Source organism: Scyliorhinus canicula, chromosome 15 (genome assembly GCF_902713615.1).
Source record: "Scyliorhinus canicula chromosome 15, sScyCan1.1, whole genome shotgun sequence".
Lineage (NCBI taxonomy): Eukaryota > Metazoa > Chordata > Chondrichthyes > Carcharhiniformes > Scyliorhinidae > Scyliorhinus > Scyliorhinus canicula.
The window spans coordinates 140,315,443-140,338,172 of NC_052160.1; the positions used below are offsets into that span (position 1 = coordinate 140,315,443).

Sequence of the window (22,730 nt, forward strand, 5' to 3'; positions counted from 1 at the left end):
AAACTTAAAAGCTCCCGTGACACCACTTTGAAGAAGAGCAGTGAAGTTCTCCAAGGTGTCCTGGACCACACCCCCCCCCCCCCCCCCCCCGCCCCCCCCGCAGCATCTAATTAACCACCAGATCATCTGATCATTATCACATTGGTGTTTTGGGGTGTTTATTGTGCACAATGTACAAGGTGTGTTTCTTACATTACTACCGGTACATTTCAAAAAGTGCTTCATTGGTTGTAAGATGCTTTGGGACATTCTGAGGTGTTGAAAGGCACTAAATAAATGCAAAATCTTTCTCTCTTTAAATGTTCACAGCACTCATCTTCCAGTAATGCCACCCTATTTGGTTCTGAGCCGCTCTCAACCTGCTTCAGTCTGACATGGCATTGACTTCGACACACTGGTCCCAGACAGCCAGAGGCAACTTATGATAACCCTCACGAGACCCTGGGGCCACATTGACCGATCTCCCGGTGGGACCCATAGAATACACGCGTCCCCACGAGTGGATGCAGGCCTGCCCAGCTAGGCTTCAAAAACCCGCCATTGAAAAACCGGTCCAGACAGGGAGCGGCGCTTCTAGTGGTCCCAACTGGGACCTTTGGGTTGTCAGCTGCAAAAGTAAACTTGCTGGTACTAAACCTCACTCAGGCTGGTCCAGGAAGGAGGAAAATACTTTTGGGTGATAGCGAGCTGTGTGAGACTACAGTGTATCTGAGGCAGGTGTCACAGCATTTCCCGCAGAACAAAACCAAAGCAGCTTCAAAGGGGCCAAAGGACTGGCTGGTAAAGGAAAAGGAAATTTTGTGCTTGTGCAGCGCTCAATCGAAGTGTTATTATTACAGCAATCTGGATGGAACTTTGCTCAATGTTGAAACCAGGAAACTAAAAGTGCCCTGGAAGCACCTTCATTAACACCAAGTGCAGGATGTAGAAATGTGTTTCCCTTTTCCACACAATTCAGCACTCTTAAAAAAATATCAGGTACTTAGTGCATACCCTCCAATTATGCAGCAGAGAATATAGAAACCACACTGCGAAAGTTCAATGACTCTTTCAGCAAAGGCACAAACTGACTTGTTTGGGCCAATGCTTTGTTGATGTAAGCATCTGTTAATTTTCGTGCAGTGAAATATCCAGTTTACAGCCTTCACGTCAGCCGTTTGCACCAGCCAACAAACACTTCCATCGTCAGTGGCAACGAATAAATGTTAATTACCGTTACCACGGTAGCATTGTGGATAGTATAATCGCTTCACAGCTCCAGGGTCCCAGGTTCGATTCCGGCTTGGGTCACTGTCTGTGCGGAGTCTGCACATCCTCCCCTTGTGTGCGTGGGTTTCCTCCGGGTGCTCCGGTTTCCTCCCACAGTCCAAAGATGTGCAGGTGAGATGGATTGGCCATGCTAAATTGCCCCGAGTGTCCAAAATTGCCCTTAGTGTTGGGTGGGGTTACTGGGTTATGGGGATAGGGTGGAGGTGTTAACCTTGGGTAGGGTGCTCTTTCCAGGAGCTGGTGCAGACTCGATGGGCCGAATGGCCACCTTCTGCACTGTAAATTCTATGTATCTGTATGTAATATTGATATGAGAGGCTTGCGAAAACCTGGACAACATGTTACTGTTTCAAAGCGGAAATGGAGAGCCATCTGTACCATGCCCAGGAATGAGGGACACTGGGCCAACTGAGAAACACTGGGCTGGGTTCTCCAATTTTGAGACTAATTGCTGACTACATTTTGAAAACTGTGGTCTTTTCTGCCAGGAGAACTGGCATCAAAAGGCCACTGATTTCCCATTTTGCTGGGGGCTATCAGGGAGCCGGCATGGATCTCTCAGCTCTAGCTGCCGATATGACCCCCAGCACTTCCGGTTCAGAGGTCGCGCATGCGCACGGCGGCGGCCCCCAGTGGCCACAACGTGCTCCATGGCGGACTCAGCACGTGGACCTGGGCCGCCAAAGTAGTGCCCCCCTTCGGCCGCCCGCCCAATCCGGACCGCCCGCGCACATTGTCCCCAGTCCCGAATGAAGCCCCCCTACCAACCGATCTGCCAACCCTTGACTGTGCCGACCGAGGACTGAGTCTGCAGCCGCCATGCGAGGATCCGGACGGTATGAGGACACGTAAGCCACGCCGTCGGGAATTCGGCCGGTCGGCAACAGAGCATCGTGGGTCAGGCATCAGGCAATGGCCTGAGGCGGTGGATATTCACAGGAGTACGCCAATTTTCAGGGGGCGGAGAATTGAAAAACCACACTGCTCCCGATTCCGCCGCCAAAACAGATTCTCCGCCCCTCGCTGAACGCGATTTCGGAGAATCCCGCCCATTATGTTTTAGGATCTTGTTTCTGGCACTGCCTATCCTCAATGAAACTCGGTATGTCCGCATTAACCCTTACCAACGTTTACAGATGCATCATAGATAGCATCCTTTCTGGCTGCATCACAGCCTGGTATGGCAACTGCTCGGCCCAAGGCCGTAAGAAACTTCAGAGAGTTGTGAACACCGTCCAGTCCATCACATGAACCCACCTCCCATCCATTGACTCCATCTACACCTCCCGCTGCCTGGGGAAAGCGGGCAGCATAATCAAAGACCCCTCCCACCCGGCTTACTCACTCTTCCAACTTCTTCCAGCGGGCAGGACATACAAAAGTCTGAGAACACGCACAATCAGATTCAAAAACAGTTTCTTCCCCGCTGTTACCAGACTCCTGAATGACCCTCTTGTGGACTGACTTGATTAATACTGTACTACACACGTGTATGTTTCACCTGATGTCAGTGTCTATGTATCTACATTGTGTACCTTGTGTTGCCATATTATGGATTTTCTTTTCATGAACTAAATGATCTGTTTCAGCTGCTTGCAGAAAAATACTTTTCACTGTACCTCGGTATACGTGACAATAAACAAATCCAATCCAATCCAAACCAGTTCAGGCAGACATGCATTATGGCATGAGATGCATGTGGTGCAAGCATATGCCGAAAGCGGAAAAATCAAATCTGCGATAAATAAATTAGTGGCTGCCTCCTTTGTAAACACTTCAATCTCCTGCCATTCTTCTACAATACACCCCTGGGTCAGGTAATTCAGTTAAACTAAAAATGTTCTGAATTTCAGAGAGGGACCAGGTGGAAAAGATTTGCGACGTGCCTTGAAAATTAATTTGAATTGGATTTTTAATTTAAATGACATCGAACGGTGGCATTTCTTTTGGACAGAAATGCCCGTGGCGGGAAAGTACAAATGGCAAGGAAGCGAAAGAGTTTCAGCTGCTTCTACAATCCAAACCGAGTTATAGCAGTCTCCAGATGGATACGGAGTCGCTGTGTCTTTCGAACAGGGGAATTATCGACTCTTTGTTTTGCAACCATTGACCCTGCACATCAGGTGATTTGGTATAGTGTCTCTCTAAAGGGGTGACTATTCTCTGGATAGCAGGGGGCTGTCAGTCACTGTCCATCTGTGTGCTTAAAGTGACCTCTCTGTCATTTCAATGTATGAAGCGATATCTGATGCTGTCAACTCACTTTGCCGATGTGCGTGCACAGGAGCACCACAAGGAATATTGTAAATCATTTCTTCTGAAATTCTTGTTCAATGATTCTTGAGATGAAGTATTCTGCCCTTACATTGAAATGTTTGCCTTTAGGTAGCTGCACTGGGCAACATGAGGACAGCTGGCTACCATGCCGATCTGTCCGGCCTTCGGCGTTAGGGCACAAATTCACACTCCTGCCCCACCTGTACCACAGTTTAATGTAGGCCGTGGCAAATGCCTGTAGCAAGAGGGGTTTATAGGCACTGGGGAATCTGTATACAGTGTGAGGAGGGGAGGGGGTCTTATCTTAAAAGCTGCTGGAAAATCATTTTTATTTTGTCTCTTCCCAGAAATGTGACGCGTTTTAAATTTTTTTTTCGGAATTGGGAAACAAAGGTTAAATAATATGGCAGCTGTCAGTCATCTTCGCGCGCCCCCCCCCCCCCCCCCCCCCCCCCAGGTCTTCCACAGATTTATTTTTCTCGCAGTTTCCTCCCCTTCTCTCCCGGAGTACGTTGTACGTTTCAAAGATACTGCCGGCACTACGATAATAATAATCTTTGTTACTGTCACAAGTAGACTTACATTATCACTGCAATGAAGGTACTGTGAAAATCCCCTAGTCGCCACATTCCGGCGCCTGTTCGGGTGCACAGAGGGAGAATTCACCTAACAGCACGTCTTTCGGGGCTTGTGGGAGGAAACCGGAGCACCCGGAGGAAACCCACGCCGACACGGGGAGAACGTGCAGACTCCGCACAGACAGTGACCAGAGCTGGGAATCAAACCTGGGACCCTGGCGCTGTGAAGCAACAGTGCTAACCGCTATGCTACCGTGCAGCCCAAGCCTTCACCCCATGTCAAACAAGGCGGACTTCCTAACTGTACGTGGGGGCTGCGGGGGACGGAGGCAGCACAACCTAGGCTGGTCTTATGCTCAACTAAGTCCCATGCGCAACTGAGTTGTTGACAGCTGTGGTGAGCGACACAAAACGTCCCCAAATTGCCAAACTCAGTCACAAAGACTGCAGACGATTGGTGTGGGGCAATTTAGCGTGGCCAATTCACCTACCCTGCACATCTTGACTTGACTGCAACACAGAAGGAATTCTAGTCTCAATGCGAGCATCTCAGCTCTTAATTTCAACATACATCAAACATAAAGTAATCAGCTATCTCAGCGAGTAATATTCTGGTACTTTCAAAGTGTTTCATTGATCGTTGAACATACTCATTTTATATTAGGCCGGGCACGGGTAATTTGCGAGCAACAATTTTGACTTAATGACATTATAAATTTATAGGTGCATTATTTCAATCTTAATGTCGTAAAATAATCAAAGTGTATTCCCCAGCTTGGTAGTCTCTGCAATCGAATGTTACGCTTTCCATTAAATGTACGAATATGTATCCCCCAAACAAATAATGCAGGTGAGGAGATTTAATTAAAGCCAAGACTTCTGGTTTTATGACTGGAAGTAATGCACAGGCCCTGGGGCCCAGATATTTGGCCGAGTCCGGGTGCGGGGGGGGGGGGGGGGGGGGGGGGGGGGATTGTGCTTAACCACTTGAAATATGGAAAATTTAAGAAGGAGGCCAGTGATGTTTTCTACCCTGAGGCCCAAGAGACTTCAAACCCCCCCTTTTCAATGCTAAAGCACATTGCAACACTGCATCTGCCTGCTCGTCTTGTATGGACATAGATAGGAAGAAACACAGTGCTTGCCCTATTAATGATTTAACACCGTATTGTATCTGTGGACTGTACAACCTTTGAGCAGTTGTAATCTCTTTATCATCTCTTAGCAAAACATCCTCCAAAGAATCCTGTTCAAATACTATTGGATTCAGCAGCACCGTTTTAAGCCAGGATGAATGGTAAATCCTTTGGGATTTTAGCCGCCTTAAAGGATTAAGCCTGTATTTATGTATCTGTGCTAAAGTGGTACAAAACAGTGTTGCTGGGTACAGTGAGATATAAAATCAATCAATGCCGTCCTGCTTGCTCTGGGAAGTGGGGGCAGCTGCGGTAGCAGAAATTCCCAGCTGCGACACTTTACTGACATTTAGCACCTGTGTTATTGAAGCAAACTCAGCCGATGATGGGACGACGATTTTGATGTGATGGAAGAAGAGCGAATGCACCTTCATCTCGAGTCAAATGACTGTGAGGGTCCCTCGTGTGCTGCGGAAGCAGGGGTCTTCAACGTCATTCCGCATCCCCCTCCCCTTCATCTCATAACGGAATGTGGCAGCCAAACCCCTTCACCCAAAGTTGTGGGGCAGGGTCGAGGTGTCGAATGGCCTCTTCTCTTCCTACTTCTGGCACTTGTCTGTCGTTCAACATAACGTCTTCTTCCAGAGAGAGCAGCTCTCTATTTTTTAATCTTGGCGTGCAGTTTGCACAACTGTTAGATTACGCCCAAAGACAATAATGGACGAGGCAAAAAAAAAAACAAGATGGTGCAATAGTACAGCTGAATACAGGGCTTTTCAAAGTGAGGTCCGCGGCTGACCTGCAATACCATGTTAAAAACACGCCAAAAGCCTATGAGGCTGTCGGCATTCTGGTGTAGCATGTCCCAGGAGTATCCAGTGCTGAGTAAAACAAGCATTTCGGTGCTATTGCCCTTCGCAGCGACCTACATGTGCGAGGATGTATTTTACGTTTTCATAAAGATGAAGACGGCAAAAAGGAACTGCCTGAGGTTTGCACCTGATACGCGCATTGCCCTCTCCTCCTGCGAACCTGATTCCAGTGAGATCGAGAGGACCAAGCAGGTTCCCCTTTCATATCAAAGGTAAACGAACACGGCATGGGTCGCGAAGGTCAGCCGGCGAGCATCCTGAAGGTCGGCCAGTTGGCAAAAGTGGGTCCTGGGGAGAAAGGTTTGAAAATCACTGGCTTAATAGGACTCAAATGGACTTTACTACACGTAGATAGTCTTTACAGTCTAAGAGAATCCCAGGTGAGATGCCTACTCAGTTCTGAATGAACTGATCTCAAACAGCATAGTACTAGAAATATTGTAATCAGCTTCAGTTAGCATTGGGAAAGGAAAAGCATCCAAATTTGTAGCTCTGATCAACATAGAAGGTTGTGGACATCAAGTGAAGACAGGATCTGACTTCTGACTCAACTACAACCTCTCCCCTACCCCTTGCAAAGCGGGTGGGAGTTGGTGTCAGGAAGGAGGTTGGGGGGGGGGGGGCAGAGACTCTGGCACACAATTAAATCCAACCCTTGATCTGTAAGCTTCATGGTGGGGCGTAAAAGATCTGGCCTGCACACCAAATGGGGACCACCAGTTCCCCTGATTCAGCCCGTGAAGCCCTTGCACATGAGTACACATTTAAACTTCCCATTCATCAAGGACTGAAAAAGGCTTCCTCCCTCCCCCACCTCTCCTCCAGTTTCAGGAATCATCCTTTCCCACACCCTCATGCTGCACCATTGGAGCCAGAATGTGACAACTGGGATTTTATACAGTTACCTCCACTACAGCCCCTATTGTTCTCCTGTTTAGAAAGGTTACTGTACAAAATAGGGCATTGCAAAACACCCCGCCGACAGTATTTCATCCAAATGTTTAGGGCGATCTATGGCAGTCAAGGGGTTAATGTTCATCTTTTCTTTCAGGCTAGTGCTGAGGAACCAAATGACACCATAATATATTTACAATGCCGATTCCAGGTGCTTCCCTGCTTCAAGATTTATTAACGATCGATAAATAAAGAGGTGACATGCAGATGTTCACCTTGAACCAACAAGCAGAAATTCTAAACTTGTGGAAAATAACTACTATCCCTCCCTTTCTCCGAAACATGAAGGCTTGGAAGCTTTAATCCTTATATGATCGTGCTGCAGGGAATCATTTGAACTTTGTTGGCTTGTTCTTCCCGTCATGTAGTAATCGCCAGCTGCCAGCCAATCCCACTGTGCTGTCAGCCATGTTTATAATGGGGAGGGGGGGGGGGGCACTTCTTTCTGAAGAGATTCCACAGTCTCCCGATGAAAGTTTTCCTCTGGTGGCTGGAGGAATGACCGACCTTGTGAGGTGCCAGTGGTGGCACTGGCGATGTTGGCAATGCCAAGCCAGGCATTGTCACTCCATGGGAACACTTTCACTTTGTTATGTTCTCGTACTGTGACTATGATTGAGTCAGCGTGCCAAAGAACATTAAATTCTAGACTAGTCAAATTTATTATTGTATCAAAAACGGTGGGTTGGAAACTATTACTGACAAACTGGAACAATCACAAACACAACTAACCACGACGACTTCTGCAGACTCCCGCTGTGTTACAGTGTCACATGGTATAACTTGCCTGCCACCTAGTGGTCGGAGGTCAAACATATTTACATGTACAGTTGCTTATGCATATCACTACACGCCTCTGAATTAGAAACTCGTGGATTAAGTCCCACCCAGGGACTTGAGCATGAAATTCAAACTGACACTCCAGTGAAGTAATGAGAGACTGCCGCACCGTTGACGGTGCCATGTTTCAGATGAAGCATTAAACCAAGTCCCTGTCTACATTTTGAGGTGGATGTAGAGGATTCTAGAGTATTGTTTTGAAGCAGGGAGGTTTCATAGAATACAATTATCATCGAGTCCCTGCAGTGCAGAAGGAGCCATTCGGCCCATCGAATCTGCACCAACCCTTTGAAAGAGCACCCTACCTAGGCCCACTCCCCCGCCCTATCCCTGGAACCCTAACTCCACATAACCTTTGGAATCATAGAATTATAGATTTATAGAATTCACAGTGCAGAAGGAGGCGATTCAGCCCATTGAATCTGCACTGGCCCTTGGAAAGCTCACCCCACCCAAACCCACACCGCCACCCTATCCGCGTAACCCAGTAACCCCACCTAATCTTATTGGACACTAAGGGCAATTTATCATGGCCAATCCACCTAACCTGCACATCTTTAGACTATGGGAGGAAACCGGAGCACCCGGGAGGAAACACAAGCAGACACGGGAGAACGCGCAGGCTCCGCACAGACAGTGACCCAAGCCGGGTGAAAGCAGAACTACGGGGCATAGCCTCAAAATAAGGGGAAGTAGATTTAGGACTGAGCTTAGGAGGAACCTCTTCAACCAAAGGGTTGTGAATCTGTGGAATTTCCTGCCCAGTGAAGCAATTGAGGCTCTTTCATTAAATGTTTTCAAGATGAAGATAGATAGTTTTTTGAAGAATTTTTTTCGGGCGGGAAAGTGGAGCTCAGTCCACAAAAGATCAGCCAAGACCTCATAATGGCGGAGCAGGCTCGAAGGGCCAGGTGGCCTACTCCTGCTCCTAGTTCTTATGTTGTTCTTAAGCCGGGACCCTGGAGCTGTGAAGCAGCAGTGCTAACCACTGTGCTACCGCACCGCCCTATTGCCTTGACCAAAGTTTCACCCTCCAGCAACATCATTTAAAAAGGTCATCCGGTCATTATCATATTGCTGTTTGTGGGAACCTAACAGTGCAAATTGACTGTTCTGGGCCCAACGTAGTGACTGAAATACAGAAATGACTTCATTGGCTGTAAAGCGCTTGGGAATGTGCTGTGGTTGTGAAAGACACCAGATAAATGCAAGAATTTCTTCTTTATTTCTATAAATTGCTGCATAAGAGGTGTGTGAGAACTGGCTGTGTGAATCCTGCTTTCTGTAGCCTCCAACCACCTGACTGACCAGAATGGAAACATCTGACATCAGAAATTACTGCCAACAACCTACATCCCGTCAGGCTACGTCTGATCTCTTTTGAACCCTTTTTCCTAATTAAACCCTGCAAATCTGAATCCTCCTATATTTAAAATGCAGATTTTATTTTTATACCAGCCCAAAATTGGACCACTCTTCTTATCCCTAATGCTATAACATTACTGCATTTTCACTCAGTCCAAATAACCTGCTTGTGGTACAAATAATAACGTGGCCTTCGAGGAGTTAAAAGCCCCTCCAGCAGCAGCCTCTCCTCTTTCAATATGTTCTCGTCCCACCCAACTGATATGCTCCCCTGGTATTGGCCGTCTCTGCTGAAGAGGCAGTGAAGGCTGGACGTATATCACTCCTTCCTGAGCAGACAGCCTGTAATCAGTTGGTTTTAACCTCAGCCCCTGTCACCACACTAAGAGGCTGCTCACCCTTCAGTACGAGCCTCTGTGGGAGAAAATGCAGCCGGGCTAAAATAAAAGATCTGCTCATTGCACAAGAGAGGAAGGAAAAGGTCACCCCCCTGGCCACACACAAAAAAAGCTGGACAAGACCCAGAAAACAAAAGGTCTGGAAGGGGGAAATTCAATTTAAACCGAGGAAGAGACAGCAGAAAAGAACGTTTCTGAATCTTTCAACCTGTCAAAGAACCTGAAGTAATTCTCCACAGTGTTCCAGGGTAAGTCTGTTACTCTTCATTTTTCTTAGAAGTTATTGTTCAGAAATGTTGCTCCACTTCCATTATTAATGACTTTACAGCACAGTTTTAAAATAACTTTAATGGGGCTTATAATATCACTTCCAGCTTGGTTTTGTTAATTTGGAAAAGCCTTTGTTTTTAAACTAACGGGGTGCCTGGGTTTGTCTGATTGGATCTGATTCCCTCATTTATAATCAGCACGATTTCACTCCTTTGATCTGGCCTCTCAGTTAAATGGTTCCAGTTGTGGTTATTTCTATAACTGTTCCATGGTAACGATTACCAGAAACAGATTGTGGGGATTGGATTTGCTGTCAACTTTCGGTTTACGTGGAAGTTTGTTGCATTCAGTAAAGAGCTGGCAAAGGAAAATGATGCTTTGAAACAGATTGCGTGCCCAAGGATATTGCTGCCCAGACCATGCAATGGTTGGGCAAAGGTGCCAATGCTCACTTCCCATAGTGAGGTCTTCATTGAAACTTCGTTATCCAGGGCAGCCAGGTTGTTGAGATCATGGGGACAAATGGTGCATTAGATGTTGTCACCCTCCTTCCTCCACGCTCATGTGGTCCTCAATGTCACAGTGCAGTGAAGAGCAGCAAAACCTCGACCAACTGCACTCACCTCTCACTTTCAGCCAATGTACACCACAACCCGAGGAAGCCTAAATATGGAAAAGGGGGAGGAAATTGAAACTTACTGGGGAAAATATGGGGCAATTCAGTGCTGGGTGCTTGTAAGGAGTGGAAAAGCTGGGTTCATCAGTCACGACATGTCGAGGATTTTGATCCTGTGTCGACTGACGGTGGGTTAACTGCAGAATAGCTACATCATTCTGTATCCAAGTGCTCAAGAGGTTTTGTACATCTTACTGATGGTCTGCATGATGTTGAATTTAATGTTAAGTTTAATGGGGGAGGCTTGTCACTCTTCATGAGTGACTGGTAGATGGTTAAACTAGCGTGCCTCAACAAAAGGCTAGAAAAATACTCAGCTTTTGCTGGAACAGTTGAAATGTATTGCCACCTGTGAAAATGTTGGTATAATTTTTGATTTGATTTCATTTATTATTGTCACATGTATTAGTATACAGTGAAAAGTATTGTTTCTTGCATGCTGTCGAGACAACGCACACTGTACAAAGGGAAGGAAAGAGAGACTACAGAATATAATGTTACAGTCACAACTAGGATGTAGGAGGGCAGCACGGTGACACAGTGGGGTAGCACTGCCGTCTCACGGCGCCAAGGTCCCAGGTTCGATCCCAGCTCTGGGTCACTGTTCGTGTGGAGTTTGCATTTTCTCCCCGTGTTTGTGGGGGTGAAACCCCACAACCCAAAGATGTGCAGACTAGGTGGATTGGCCACACTAAATTGCCCCTTAATTGGAAAAAATGAATTGGGTACTCTAAATTTAAAAAGAAAACATACCTAGGGTGTAGAGAAAAGATCAACTTAGGTCCATTCAAAAGTCTGATGGCAGCAGGGAAGAAGCTGTTCTTGAATCGGTTGGTATAGGTATCTCTTTTGTATCTCTTTCCAGACGGAAGAAGGTGGAATAGAGTGGGTCTGGGGTCCTTAATTATGCTGGTTGCCTTTCCGAGGCAGCGGGAATTGTAGATAGAGTCAATGGATGGGAGGCTGGTTTGCGCGATGGACTGGGCTACATTCACAAACTTTTGTAGTTTCCTCCGGTCTTCAGCTAACACTGTCAAAGCTGAAATTCTTTCCCTTTACATCCGGGATGAGGCTAAGAAAGTTCCTTTAACTTGGATTTCCAGGAGTTTCAATCCATCCACACAATCATTGGTTCATATTATTAAAGATTTCAGGTCTGAACTGCACTATAGTCAGCCTTTATTATCAGAAGGCAATGGCAAAATAGGTTATATTTCACAGACATTTTGCTACAGATAGCATTATATATTTTTACCCGCCAGGTGTGAGGCAAAGTGAATGGGACCTTTGAATCTGGATCTAGGATGCCTCGGGGTGGAAAGGGCTCTGGTGACGTATTGAAGAGGGAGTTTTACCGTTCAATGTAACAAGTCAAAATTGAGAAAGCTGGAAAACCCCAGCAGACCTGGCAGCATCTGTGGAGAGAGAAACAGAGTTAACGTTTTGAGCCAAACATGACTCTTCCTCTTCCGTGCTATTTTTAACCTGTAAAAACTTAACTGGGAAGGATAGTAAGAGCCACCGTCTTCATTTAACATGGATCTGGGAATGTTTGATATTCTCACTGGGTTTCAATGTGCTTGCACAAAGTATCCTCACGACTGACTACACTCACCATAATAAATACAAAATGCTAATTTTGAACAATCTGAAAAAGTCCTCATTGGAACGGTGGCACAGTGGTTAGCACTGCTGCCTCATTGCGCCAGGGACCGGGGTTCAATTCTGACCTCGGGTGACTGTGTGGAATTTGCACGTTCTCCCCGTGTGTGCGTGGGTTTCCTCCGGGTGCTCCGGTTTCCTCCCACAGTCCAAAGATGTGCAGGTTAGGTGGATTGGCCATGCTAAATTGTCCCTTAGTGTCCAAAAGGTCTGGTGGGGATAGGGAGGGGAAGTGGGCCTAGATAGGGTCCTGTTTCGGAGGGTTGGTGCAGCCTCAATGGGCCGAATGGCCTCCTTCTGCAGTGAAGAGAGTCGATGATTCTACACTGAGATTTCTCTTAGTTTCCGCTGTTTTCATTCCTTTGGTTCATACGTTTCATTTAACGCAGCGTGTGATTGCTGGCTGCTGCTATCCTGCTGTAAGCAGGTGAGTGTTTCTCAGCTGGTAGAAGGTATCACATTTCTTTCTTTGCAGTGTGCTGTTTGGGTTGTTTCATATTGTAATAAATTCTGATGTACCCCAATGTGACGAATTCTTTACAGAGCTTTGGCCAACGAAGAAATTCTGAAAACACCCTTTGCTGTTTGCGCTTTCTGTGCGAGTTCCTCGGTGTAACAGAAATTGCCATTCACTTCAGTGTTTATTTCTTCTCGCTTTCCTTTGCGCCAGCTTTCTCTCCTCTTCCCCTTGCGGTCTTGGCTCCTGCCAGGGGAACTGCCTCACAGACACCAGTCACCCTTCTGTCATTCACCTCAGCCCCCAGTACATCCTCTGCGAGTGTCGGCGACGAAACTTGGCAGGCTATGTGACTGTTACTGGCATAAGCACTCGGCACACTGCATTGAAGGGGGAGGATGTGGGGGAGGGGGGTTCGAGAGGAGGGGGTTTGGTGGGGCAATGGTTTCACTGGATAATGATCTGAATCTGGGGTCCCAGCGCTGTTTTTTTTCCCCTTTCCTAACTCAATATGGGGCTGAGGCCAACTTGAGGACCCCTGAGACCTGCCAATTCACAACACAGATGAAGAGTTGAATCTGGAACATTCTGCTCTCTCTGGCCCAATGACTTAACCAGTTCAGCCATCAGGGGAGACCCTTGCATAATAAATTCACTTTCTTTCTCAGTCACATGCATTAACATTGTGTTGTGCTTTTCGTCATTCTGTCATAGGTGCAGTTAAGAGGAATAGTTTTATAAATTGACAATGGTGTGACTATGATCAGCTCAAGTCTACATTCCCACCCACAACGTGCACCACTGCACAAACTGCCCTCAAAGCTGCAGGAGGGCAGATCTGAGCAGCGATCTAGAATGCACTGTGCATTACAACAAACAGATTGCGCACAACCGACGTTCCCTCCTCACTGTGCTTGGGCGCGCAGCATTCTTGAATATGCAATGCAATAAACGGGATGCACGCAGCAAAGAAGAACATTGCTACTATGTATTGATGGAGAGTCAGTGGGCGGAATTCTCCGCTCCCGGGAAAAATCGGGAGGGCCGTCGTGAACTCGGCCGAGTTCACAACGACCTCGGAGGCCGCTCCTTGCCCCCTATTCTCCCCTCCCGGCGGGGCTAGGAGCGGTGCTCCGTAAGTCTCGGCCGCCGGGCGGCGCGCTGAGAGTGGCACGACGGCGGCGCCTATGTGACGTCAGCCGCGCATTCGCAGGTTGGCCGGCTCCAACCCGCGCATGTGCGGCTGATGTCACAACGGCTGACAGATTGAACCCGCGCATGAGCGGTGGCAGTCTTTCCCCACAGCCGCCCCGCACGACGTGGCGGCTTGATCTCGCGGGGCGGCGGAGGGGAAATAGTGCGTCCGATTGAGACGCCGGCCCAACGATCAGTGGGCACCGATCGCGGGCCTGTCCCCTCCCGAGCACAGTGGTGGTGCTCATTCCCCACCAGGCCCCCTACAAGCCCCAAAACGGGCATCTCACGGTGATTTCACGACGGCAGCGACCAGGTGTGGTTGCCGTCGTCATGAAACGGTCGTGAACGGTAGGCCGCTCGGCCCATCCGGGTCGGAGAATCGCAGGTCGCCGTGAAAAACAGCAAGCGGCGATTCTTCCGAGCGGGGGGTGGGAGAATCGAGGGCGGCGCCAGAGGGTCGTGAAATTAGTCGGGGGGGGGGGGGCCCTCCTGCGATTCTCCCACCCGGCGTGGGGAGCGGAGTATCGCGCCCAGTGGGTCTGAAATTGGTCCCAGAATGGAACACGGCCTGATGTCCTTCACACCACTAACCTCGTCTGTCACCACATAAGCCACCTCAAGCAAATTGCTCAGGAGGGTCCTGGGTTCAGCCAGGGTTAGTGAGTGGGAAAATAAATCCCCCTCCTCCAACCCCAGGTGGAATGTGAGCATGTGTGGACATTGGTCAAGGACACATCCATGCTCAGTTTTCTTGCATCATTAGAAATCCAGCAGGCACAGGGTTGTCAAGGTCCGTTTATAAAGAACCGTACTTGCGCGTTGAAGGGAAGAGGGTGAAAAAAAAGAACTTGCAATTGGGACATCCCAAAACACTTTTATATCGAAGGATGCATAGTCATTGTTGCGTTGAAGGAAACAGCGCAGTCTATTTGCATGCAGCATGTTTAACAGACAGCAATGTGATCAGCTGTCTCAGTGATAAATGCTACCAATAGGACACCTGGGAAAACCTCCCTGCACTTCCTTAAAACATCACCATGGAAATTCCTACCTGAGTTTAAGATTATTGGCACCTCAGATAATGTGGCACTCCCTCAGTACTGCACTGGAGTGTCAGCCTTGCGAGTTTGTGCTCAGGTCTCTGGAGTGGGAGGGGATACCCTCCCAATACTTCGCCAATAGCTGACACGGTGATAGAGTTACAGAAATGTGAGTTTATTCCTGGACCAGAGTTTGAGCAGTGCCTCCAACCACCTCGCTAGCTCGGCAATGGATCTATTTAATGGACGGCCCATAAACATGCCTCCATTCAGGGGAAAATATTTTGATTCACGTGAGGGGCTGAAGAACAGAAATAAGTCCCTGGGTAGCAGTATCCTGTTTTATATATCGCCTGCATGTAGGCGGTAGGCGAGCAGAGGATCGACTTGCTGGGATGGAAATGTATTCCACTGCAGGCTCGTACAGAGCCTGACACACATGAACTATCGCTTTTGTGACTGTTTCACAGTTTGTAATTGTTGGCCAGGAGTTCCGAAGGAGATTTAGAAAGTAATGGGTAAAATTAGTCACACATTTCCAAAATAAAAGCCAAAGGTAATATTATGCTTCCTGTCACCTCTCTGGCTGCTTTCATGTGGTCTGTATTTTTATTACTTTGTGTCAGGCTGAATCTGAGCCAGGACCCATGTGGATTTTTTTTATTGCAGGAATATACTTTAAGTAACAATATGGGGCATCAAAAATCAAACGAGCTTCATTATGATCTTCCCCTTTGGTTTCATTTCAGCAAACAACGTGGAAAGGTTTTGCACAGAGCTGGACCCGTAACTCTGCAAGAGGAATTATTAGTATCTCAGAGATTCGGCCGGCTTTGCATTTTAACTGCTCTGATTCCACTAATCCAAACCCCAGACCTTAGTGGAACACCTTAGGCCATCGTAAACTCTTACCATAATAACACTGTCTCTCCACTCACCCCCCCCCCCTGGGCAGTAAAGGCCCTTTAATGAGACGCCTCTTACAGTCTATTTAAGGCTGTATTCCCACATCGTTAGAAAATGAACCTACGCATATATTAAAGTGTGTTATGCATATCATTGTTGGTCGTACTTAATGCCTGCATGCAGGGAAATATCCAGCCTTACGTTACGAAAGCTTTATTTTTATAGCTGAATAATAGCATTCCTGTCCAAAGCACTCGCCCTCCTCCTTATTCTCACTGTGTTAAAGTCAACAACATGATCTGTTGTATTTAATTCTCATTCTTTCCCAAGATTACAAATCTGCGGAACTCTTTACTTCTCTCAGTCTATCTACCAGCTTTTAAAATCCAACCTTGGTCCCACTTAATCGCTAATTCTCTGGCTAGGAAAAAGGCTTTTCCTGGAAGGATCAATAAAATTTATCACGCCAAAGTGAATGGTAATCTTGCACACAGATCAGGGTAAGTATGCGAGGGGCAATTTAATCAGTAATGCACATTTTGTACTATTGCCAATATCAGAATTGCCCCTAATGAAATATCTCTGGAGTTCAATGACTGTGATTATGTAGGACAAATGGACCAGGAACATTCCATGAGGTGAATAATGAAAAGAAAATTGCTTATTGTCACAAGTAGGCTTCAAATGAAGTTACTGTGAAAAGCCGCTAGTCGCCACATTCCGGCACCTGTTCAGGGAGGCTGGTAAGGGAATTGAACCATGCTGCTGGCCTGCCTTGGTCTGCTTTCAAAGCCAGCTCTTTAGCCCATGCTAAACCAGCCAAGTAGCTTGTCTGTGTTCAGTGGGGAACAAGTGGTCATGGGCGGCACGGTAGCACAGTGGTTAGCACTGTTGCTTCACAGCTCCAGGGCTCCAGGTTCGATTCCTTCTGTGCGGTCTGTGCGGAATCTGCACGTTCTCCCTGTGTCTGCGTCGGTTTCCTCCGGGTGCTCCGGTTTCCTCCCACAGTCCCAAGTTGTGCAGGTCAGATGGATTGACCATGTAAATTGCCATTAGGGATTACAGGGATAGGGTGGAGGAGTGGGTTTGGGTGGGGTGCTCTTTCCAAGGGCCAGTGCAGCCAAGATGGGCCGAATGGCCTCCTTCCTCACTGTAAATTCTATGATTCTATGACACAAGGGAGCGCACTACTCTTTGTCAAATGGCCAAGTGATATCATTACGGTGAGGTTAACATTGAATTGAATGATACAGTGCAGAAGGAGGCCATTTGGCCCATCGAGTCTGCACCAACCCTCTGCAAGAGCACCTTTCCCGCCCAAACCCCATAGCCCCACCTAAACTGCACTCTTAGGACACTAAGGAGCAATTTAGCATGGCCAACCTCCTAAACTGCATCTCACCCAAAAAGCTCAGACAACACCACAGAATCACTGTTGTTTTTACCGTGCAGAAGGAGGCCATTTGGCCCATTGTGTCTGCACTAGCTCTCCCAATGTGCAGTTTGCTCAAGTGCCATTTTCCCACTTTCTTTCCGTAAAAGCCTGACCACATTCTTTTTTAAATAACAGTGTTCCCCGCACCATAATGTTGGCCTGGAGTAAGAGGTCAAAATCTGCAATGGGTTAAGAACACTCCAGCTTGGAGCAAGAAGGGGAGGGGACCCTTCCAAACCCAGCACACACAGTGTTGCTTGGAAGAACGTTCTGTACTATTGTCCAGTATATGGATCTTTTTAGCACAAAAGAATCCTTGGAGATGAGAAAATAATTTGCAGAATGGAGCAAAGGACAAAAGAAATGTACTGCAACCTGCAGCACGATTCTCTCCAACATTGAAGTGCTTGCTGCATATTACAAACTTAAATAGTTCAGTTACACCATTACAGGTATCAATAAGCCAGGGGTATTAGAGCAGTGCTTCTAAAACTTGGGTCCACAAAACAATGTGAACAGTTTGCCCTGCTTGCCAGGAAGCAACAGCTGTAAACCACATATTCAGCCTATCGTTTACTGGCCGTCTTGGTTAGGAAGAAGTATGTGCGGAGGAATGCTGAGGGAAGCACATGATCACCTGGTAGACCTGCCTTTGCAGGTAAGTTCAAGCCCCCTCAAGAAAGGGGAGATCTTTGAAAATATTGACGTAAACTCAAAGCAAGGAAGCCAACATGCAACGATGCCCAGGGTTCCATTGTCCCTCATTTAGATGGGGTGGATTTGTGATCATTGGTCCATTTCAAAAGGGGTCCTTCAACTGAAAGGTTTGAGAACTTCAATATAAAAACCCAACGGTGAATATGGGGATGTATTTGGGGGTCAGTCAGTGAAGATTCTCTGCAGTTTTCTCTCAATGGAATGTTGTGACTGTTTACATTGGTTATTTTACATCACACAAATCTCATTGTTCAAAATCCAGTAACCAAATTCACGGTACTTCAGCGGCAAGTGGTGAAATCCTGGTCAGAGTCATTGCAACTAAAAGCCAATGTATAATGTCAGCGTGGAGCCTACAGGTTCCACACTGACCTGCTCCAGAATGCTGAGTGGGACGGCTGCCCCTCACTGGGGAGCAAGTCGTTCCCTCTGGAGCAGCCCTGGCCAATTGGATTGGCCAGCAGCTCCCATCACTCCCGGCGACACCAGGAAGTGTGGCGCTGGCAGCACTCATAGAATCATAGAATTTACAGTGCAGAAGGAGGCCATTCGGGCCATTGAGTCTGCACTGGCCCTTGGAAAGAGCACCTTACCCAAGCCCATACCTCCACCCTATCCCTGTAACCCAGTAACCCCAACCAACCTTTTTTGGGGACACTAAGGGCAATTTGGCATGGCCAATCCACCTAACCTGCACATCTTTAGACTGTGGGAGGAAACCGGAGCACCCGGAGGAAACCCACGCAGACCCAGGGAGAATGTGCAGACTCCGCACGTACAGTGACCCAAGCCGGGAATCGAACCTGGGGCCCTGGAGCTGTGATGCAACTGTGCTAACCACTGTGCTTCCATGCTGTCCATAAACTGCAGAAGAAGATGATGGCCAAAGCCACTGGATCCCTGGAGAAGGTAATTCCGGGGTCTTGGGCCAGAAGGGTTTAGGTAGGTTAGGGAGAGGAGTGGAGGGGATGGGTTTAAGGGAGGACGTGGATAGGAAGGAAGGGGTGGTTGGGTTTACCTTGGGGGGGGGGGGGGGGGGGGGGGCTGCCACACGATCAGCCCAGAAATGGCGACCCTCCCCCTCTTCCTTCTCACCCATTAAACATTGAAGTAAAAAGATTGGGTTGCCCACCCCTGCCCGGCTGCCTATGCTGAATGGTTTATGGCGTGACCCTCCTCCTGTCGGGGTGAATTGGCTTGATCACAAGATAGCAAGAAACTAGGTTATTCATTTCAAGTAAGGTGGATCGGCAGCCATTGGAATTCATTCTGTGTTCAGCTAACGTGGGCCAAAACAAAGGCCTGGACTAAACAATTCTGTTTGATTTTCCATGCAAACTTAAAGTTGGTCAGTGCTGGTCAACACACTCATTCTAAAACCCTGCCTGCAGTCAACCGCTGGCTGTAATGGGAAACAGTTTAACAACCTCGCTCAATATCGTTCCTTGTGAGGAACTGTAATACAATCAACACTGAAACTTTCTTCACCTTCATCTTACTTTGCATCATAAAACATTTTACATTTCCTGAAATGGCCTTGTTCCATCATGGCCTGTCAAATTCAGTTGCGTTTTACTACATCAAAAATCAATCAACCTGCCAACCATCCAATCAACCAGCATTCGATGCCTCTCCACACTGACGTCTGTGCTATACTCTGGCTTCTCAATTAAAGAATAACTGGAGTCTTGCTGCCGAAGTGAAGGGTCAGAGTGCAAAACAGCACCTAGATTGAAAAGAGCAATAGTTATTGGATACATTAAACAGTGGTGATCAGGTGTTAAAGAGAATAATTGTAATCGAACGAGACAAAGGGAGAGAGGGAAACGGTTTAAAACGGATAAGCCTGGCAACTCTCCAATGTCACCGGAGCAGTTTGTGCCCCTTGGCAGTGCCTCCTGGTGCTTTTGCATTGCTGGGCAATTGACTGATTTCTGCATATAGATTACCTTGGCTTCCTTTTCTCAATAGGCCGCCGACAAATCGAGAGGATGGCGGTGGCAAAGGGAAACGCTGAATTATTTTTCTAATTGCGGAATTGCACCCAGGATTTCAATGAATGGGAAAGGGTTAGGGGGAATTGGATGCAGTGAGCTGCGAAATTCACATTGACATTCATCAGCATGTTAGTCTCAAGGTGTTTCTTTGAGTCACAATGTACAACACTCTTCAGAATGAACAGGCCCAGTGCATTAATCAGGAAGATATGCGGGTCACTGGCCCTTGACAAGTAAGCCTCTGTTGTTGGAATAAGGAGTATCAGCAGTCACAGAAGTTAAATGCGCCTCGGTGGCAACTCATGAAGAACTATCTTCGGTTCATCGTCATTCATTTTGCCAATGGTGCCATCTGAGATCTGTCGCTTTCGAAAGCTCGATCATTTCTGCCAGAGGTGACAGTCGGGGGAAACCAACTCCGTGTTCAGTGCAGTTTTATTTTGTGGGTAGTGTGGTCCAACTGCGTTGGGGGAAAATGCTTCCCTAACGGCACTGCGGGTGTAGAGCGGGTCAAGAAGACGGCTCACCACCACTGCTTAGAGATGGGCAATGAAGGCTGGCCATGTTGGAGATATCCACATCCCAAGACTGAACAACGTTAAAAATATTCAACACAGACATTGCAGCCGAGTAACACACTCCAGTGGTGGTGGCAAATTGATGTAGGCGGCAGGTACAAAACAAAAGAACAGCGAGACATTTATCTGCTTTTTAAAAAGTGCCCCAGTCCTGAGAATTTCAGTTTTCTCGGTTATCCTATTTTCCATTCCACAAGGAATCACAGCCACGGTGACCATTGCAAACTGCTCCATTGAACATTCTTTTTTTTTAAAACTCTAACCCAGTTTCCAAAGGATCCCAATGGAGTAATTTACCCTGGACAAAGGGCCTGAAAATGGTATCCAAATGTATTTGGCAACTTCACTTGTCGGAATGAATCAAAATCAGTGGTGATTATCTGAACGTGGTCTTAGATCAACTCTCCATTCAATATCTCTCTGCTCAGCACCTCTCAGGGGATACCCAACTAAAGCTTACCCTTGGTAGACTTTGTGATTAAATATTTTCCCGTTGGGAGTAAGATTCCTCAAGAGCATTAGATCATAGAATTTACAGTGGAGAAGGAGGCCATTCGGCCCATCGAGTCTGCACCGGCTCTTGGAAAGAGCACCCTACCCAAGGTCAACACCTCCACCCGATAACCCAGTAACCCCACCCAACACTAAGGGCAATTTTGGACACTAAGGGCAATTTAGCATGGCCAATCCACCTAACCTGCACATCTTTGGACTGTGGGAGGAAACCGGAGCACCCGGAGGAAACCCACGCACACACGGGGAGGATGTGTAGACTCCACACAGACAGTGACCCAAGCCGGAATCGAACCTGGGAGCCTGGAGCTGTGAAGCAATTGTGCTATCCATAATGCTACTGTGCTGCCCTGGTTAAGGCTAAGGTTATTTGGTAGCTTTTTCAATGGGTCAGTTAATAACTGCACGGTTCAACAGAGGACTGAGTCACGGAGCAGCTGGGCCCAAGACTCAGTATCTGGTCTTGCTGATGGAAAGGGTGGAGGTTGCGGGGTTGGGGGAGAGGGGCAAAGGGAGGGGCATTGCAAATTGTCTTAGTATTCCTGGGCTAGGAGGTATGTCCTCTACTGTCCAGTAACCCCCAACTGGGACATATATTTGCATCGAGAGATTGGGTGAGGGAGAGACCGATCTTGACAATGGTGCCCGATAGTCTAGGCACCTAGAATGTTAACATTCACTGTCTAAGCGTACAGATTAAAAATGATAAGGTACCTAAAGTTTGTCAGTGGTTGTGGTCTGTACGGACTCAGTAACTTCAGGAAATAAGGAGAAAAAAAAAAGACCAAAATATTTCTGGAAAATGACCTCATTCTTACTAAAGACGATCAGATTTTGCCGGTGATTTAATTAGTTGTAAATAATTACAGTTGTAGATCATGAAATGATTAAGGTACATTCATCACAATATTAATCTCCCTTGGCTTAAAACTCCACAATAGTCTCTCGTGAGCAGAGTGGAAATCTTCCCGGTACAATCAAGAAGCAGGAAGCTGCCAAACACAAGTGGAGGCAACTATTAAAACCAGTGGGATGTACAGGAATAAGCCACTTGGAGTAATGCCACTTGGACCCTTCAGTAAACACACAGAGAAACAGCAGACCTGACATGGAAGCTTATTAAAGTCCATACTTGAAGTTGACACTCGTTTGACGATGACCTTCCAAGAGCAGGACACGTGAAGGAATTTGAGGCTCTAACTCCGGGATCTGGCCCAGGTAACTCCTGGGAAAATAGCAGGGGGAGAAGCGATAAAGAGGGTTTTGTCTTGTTATGCTCTAAGTGTGGCATAAGCGGCTTCCTTGTGGTGCACTTGACAAAGGAAGGTTCAGACGTGGAGATAACTTCAACACGTTTATTAAACTATATTCACTTCTATTACTCGGGTTCGACACTACTGCTAATCCTACTATAGCTACTCAGACTGACTAACCAGTCTGCTACAATCCACGTGGTGGGAGTGATATTGAATCAACCCTGTGTCTGTACTCACTGACTGTCTCCACTGGAAAGAGGCAGATCATGTGTGTGGTGTCCTTTATATATGGGTTGGTGTAATGCCCTCCTGTGGTCGTGTCACCTCTGTGTGTATC

At 47.3% G+C, this 22,730-nt stretch overlaps 1 protein-coding gene across 3 annotated transcripts in view; it reads left to right on the forward strand.

Moving 5' to 3' along the window:
* Positions 1 to 5,519: 5,519 nt before the first annotated feature.
* The window catches only part of LOC119978392 (prickle-like protein 1), a 138,594-nt gene continuing 121,383 nt past the window's right edge, over positions 5,520 to 22,730 (forward strand). The window contains exon 1 of one of the 3 annotated variants that reach the window (XM_038820015.1): positions 5,520 to 5,710. Coding sequence is in view for 1 of the 3 variants with exons in the window: in XM_038820010.1 (XP_038675938.1) it covers positions 6,070 to 6,344 (275 nt within the window). In the remaining 2 variants the exon portion in view is untranslated. The other 2 variants (XM_038820010.1, XM_038820012.1) reach the window with 2 other exon arrangements.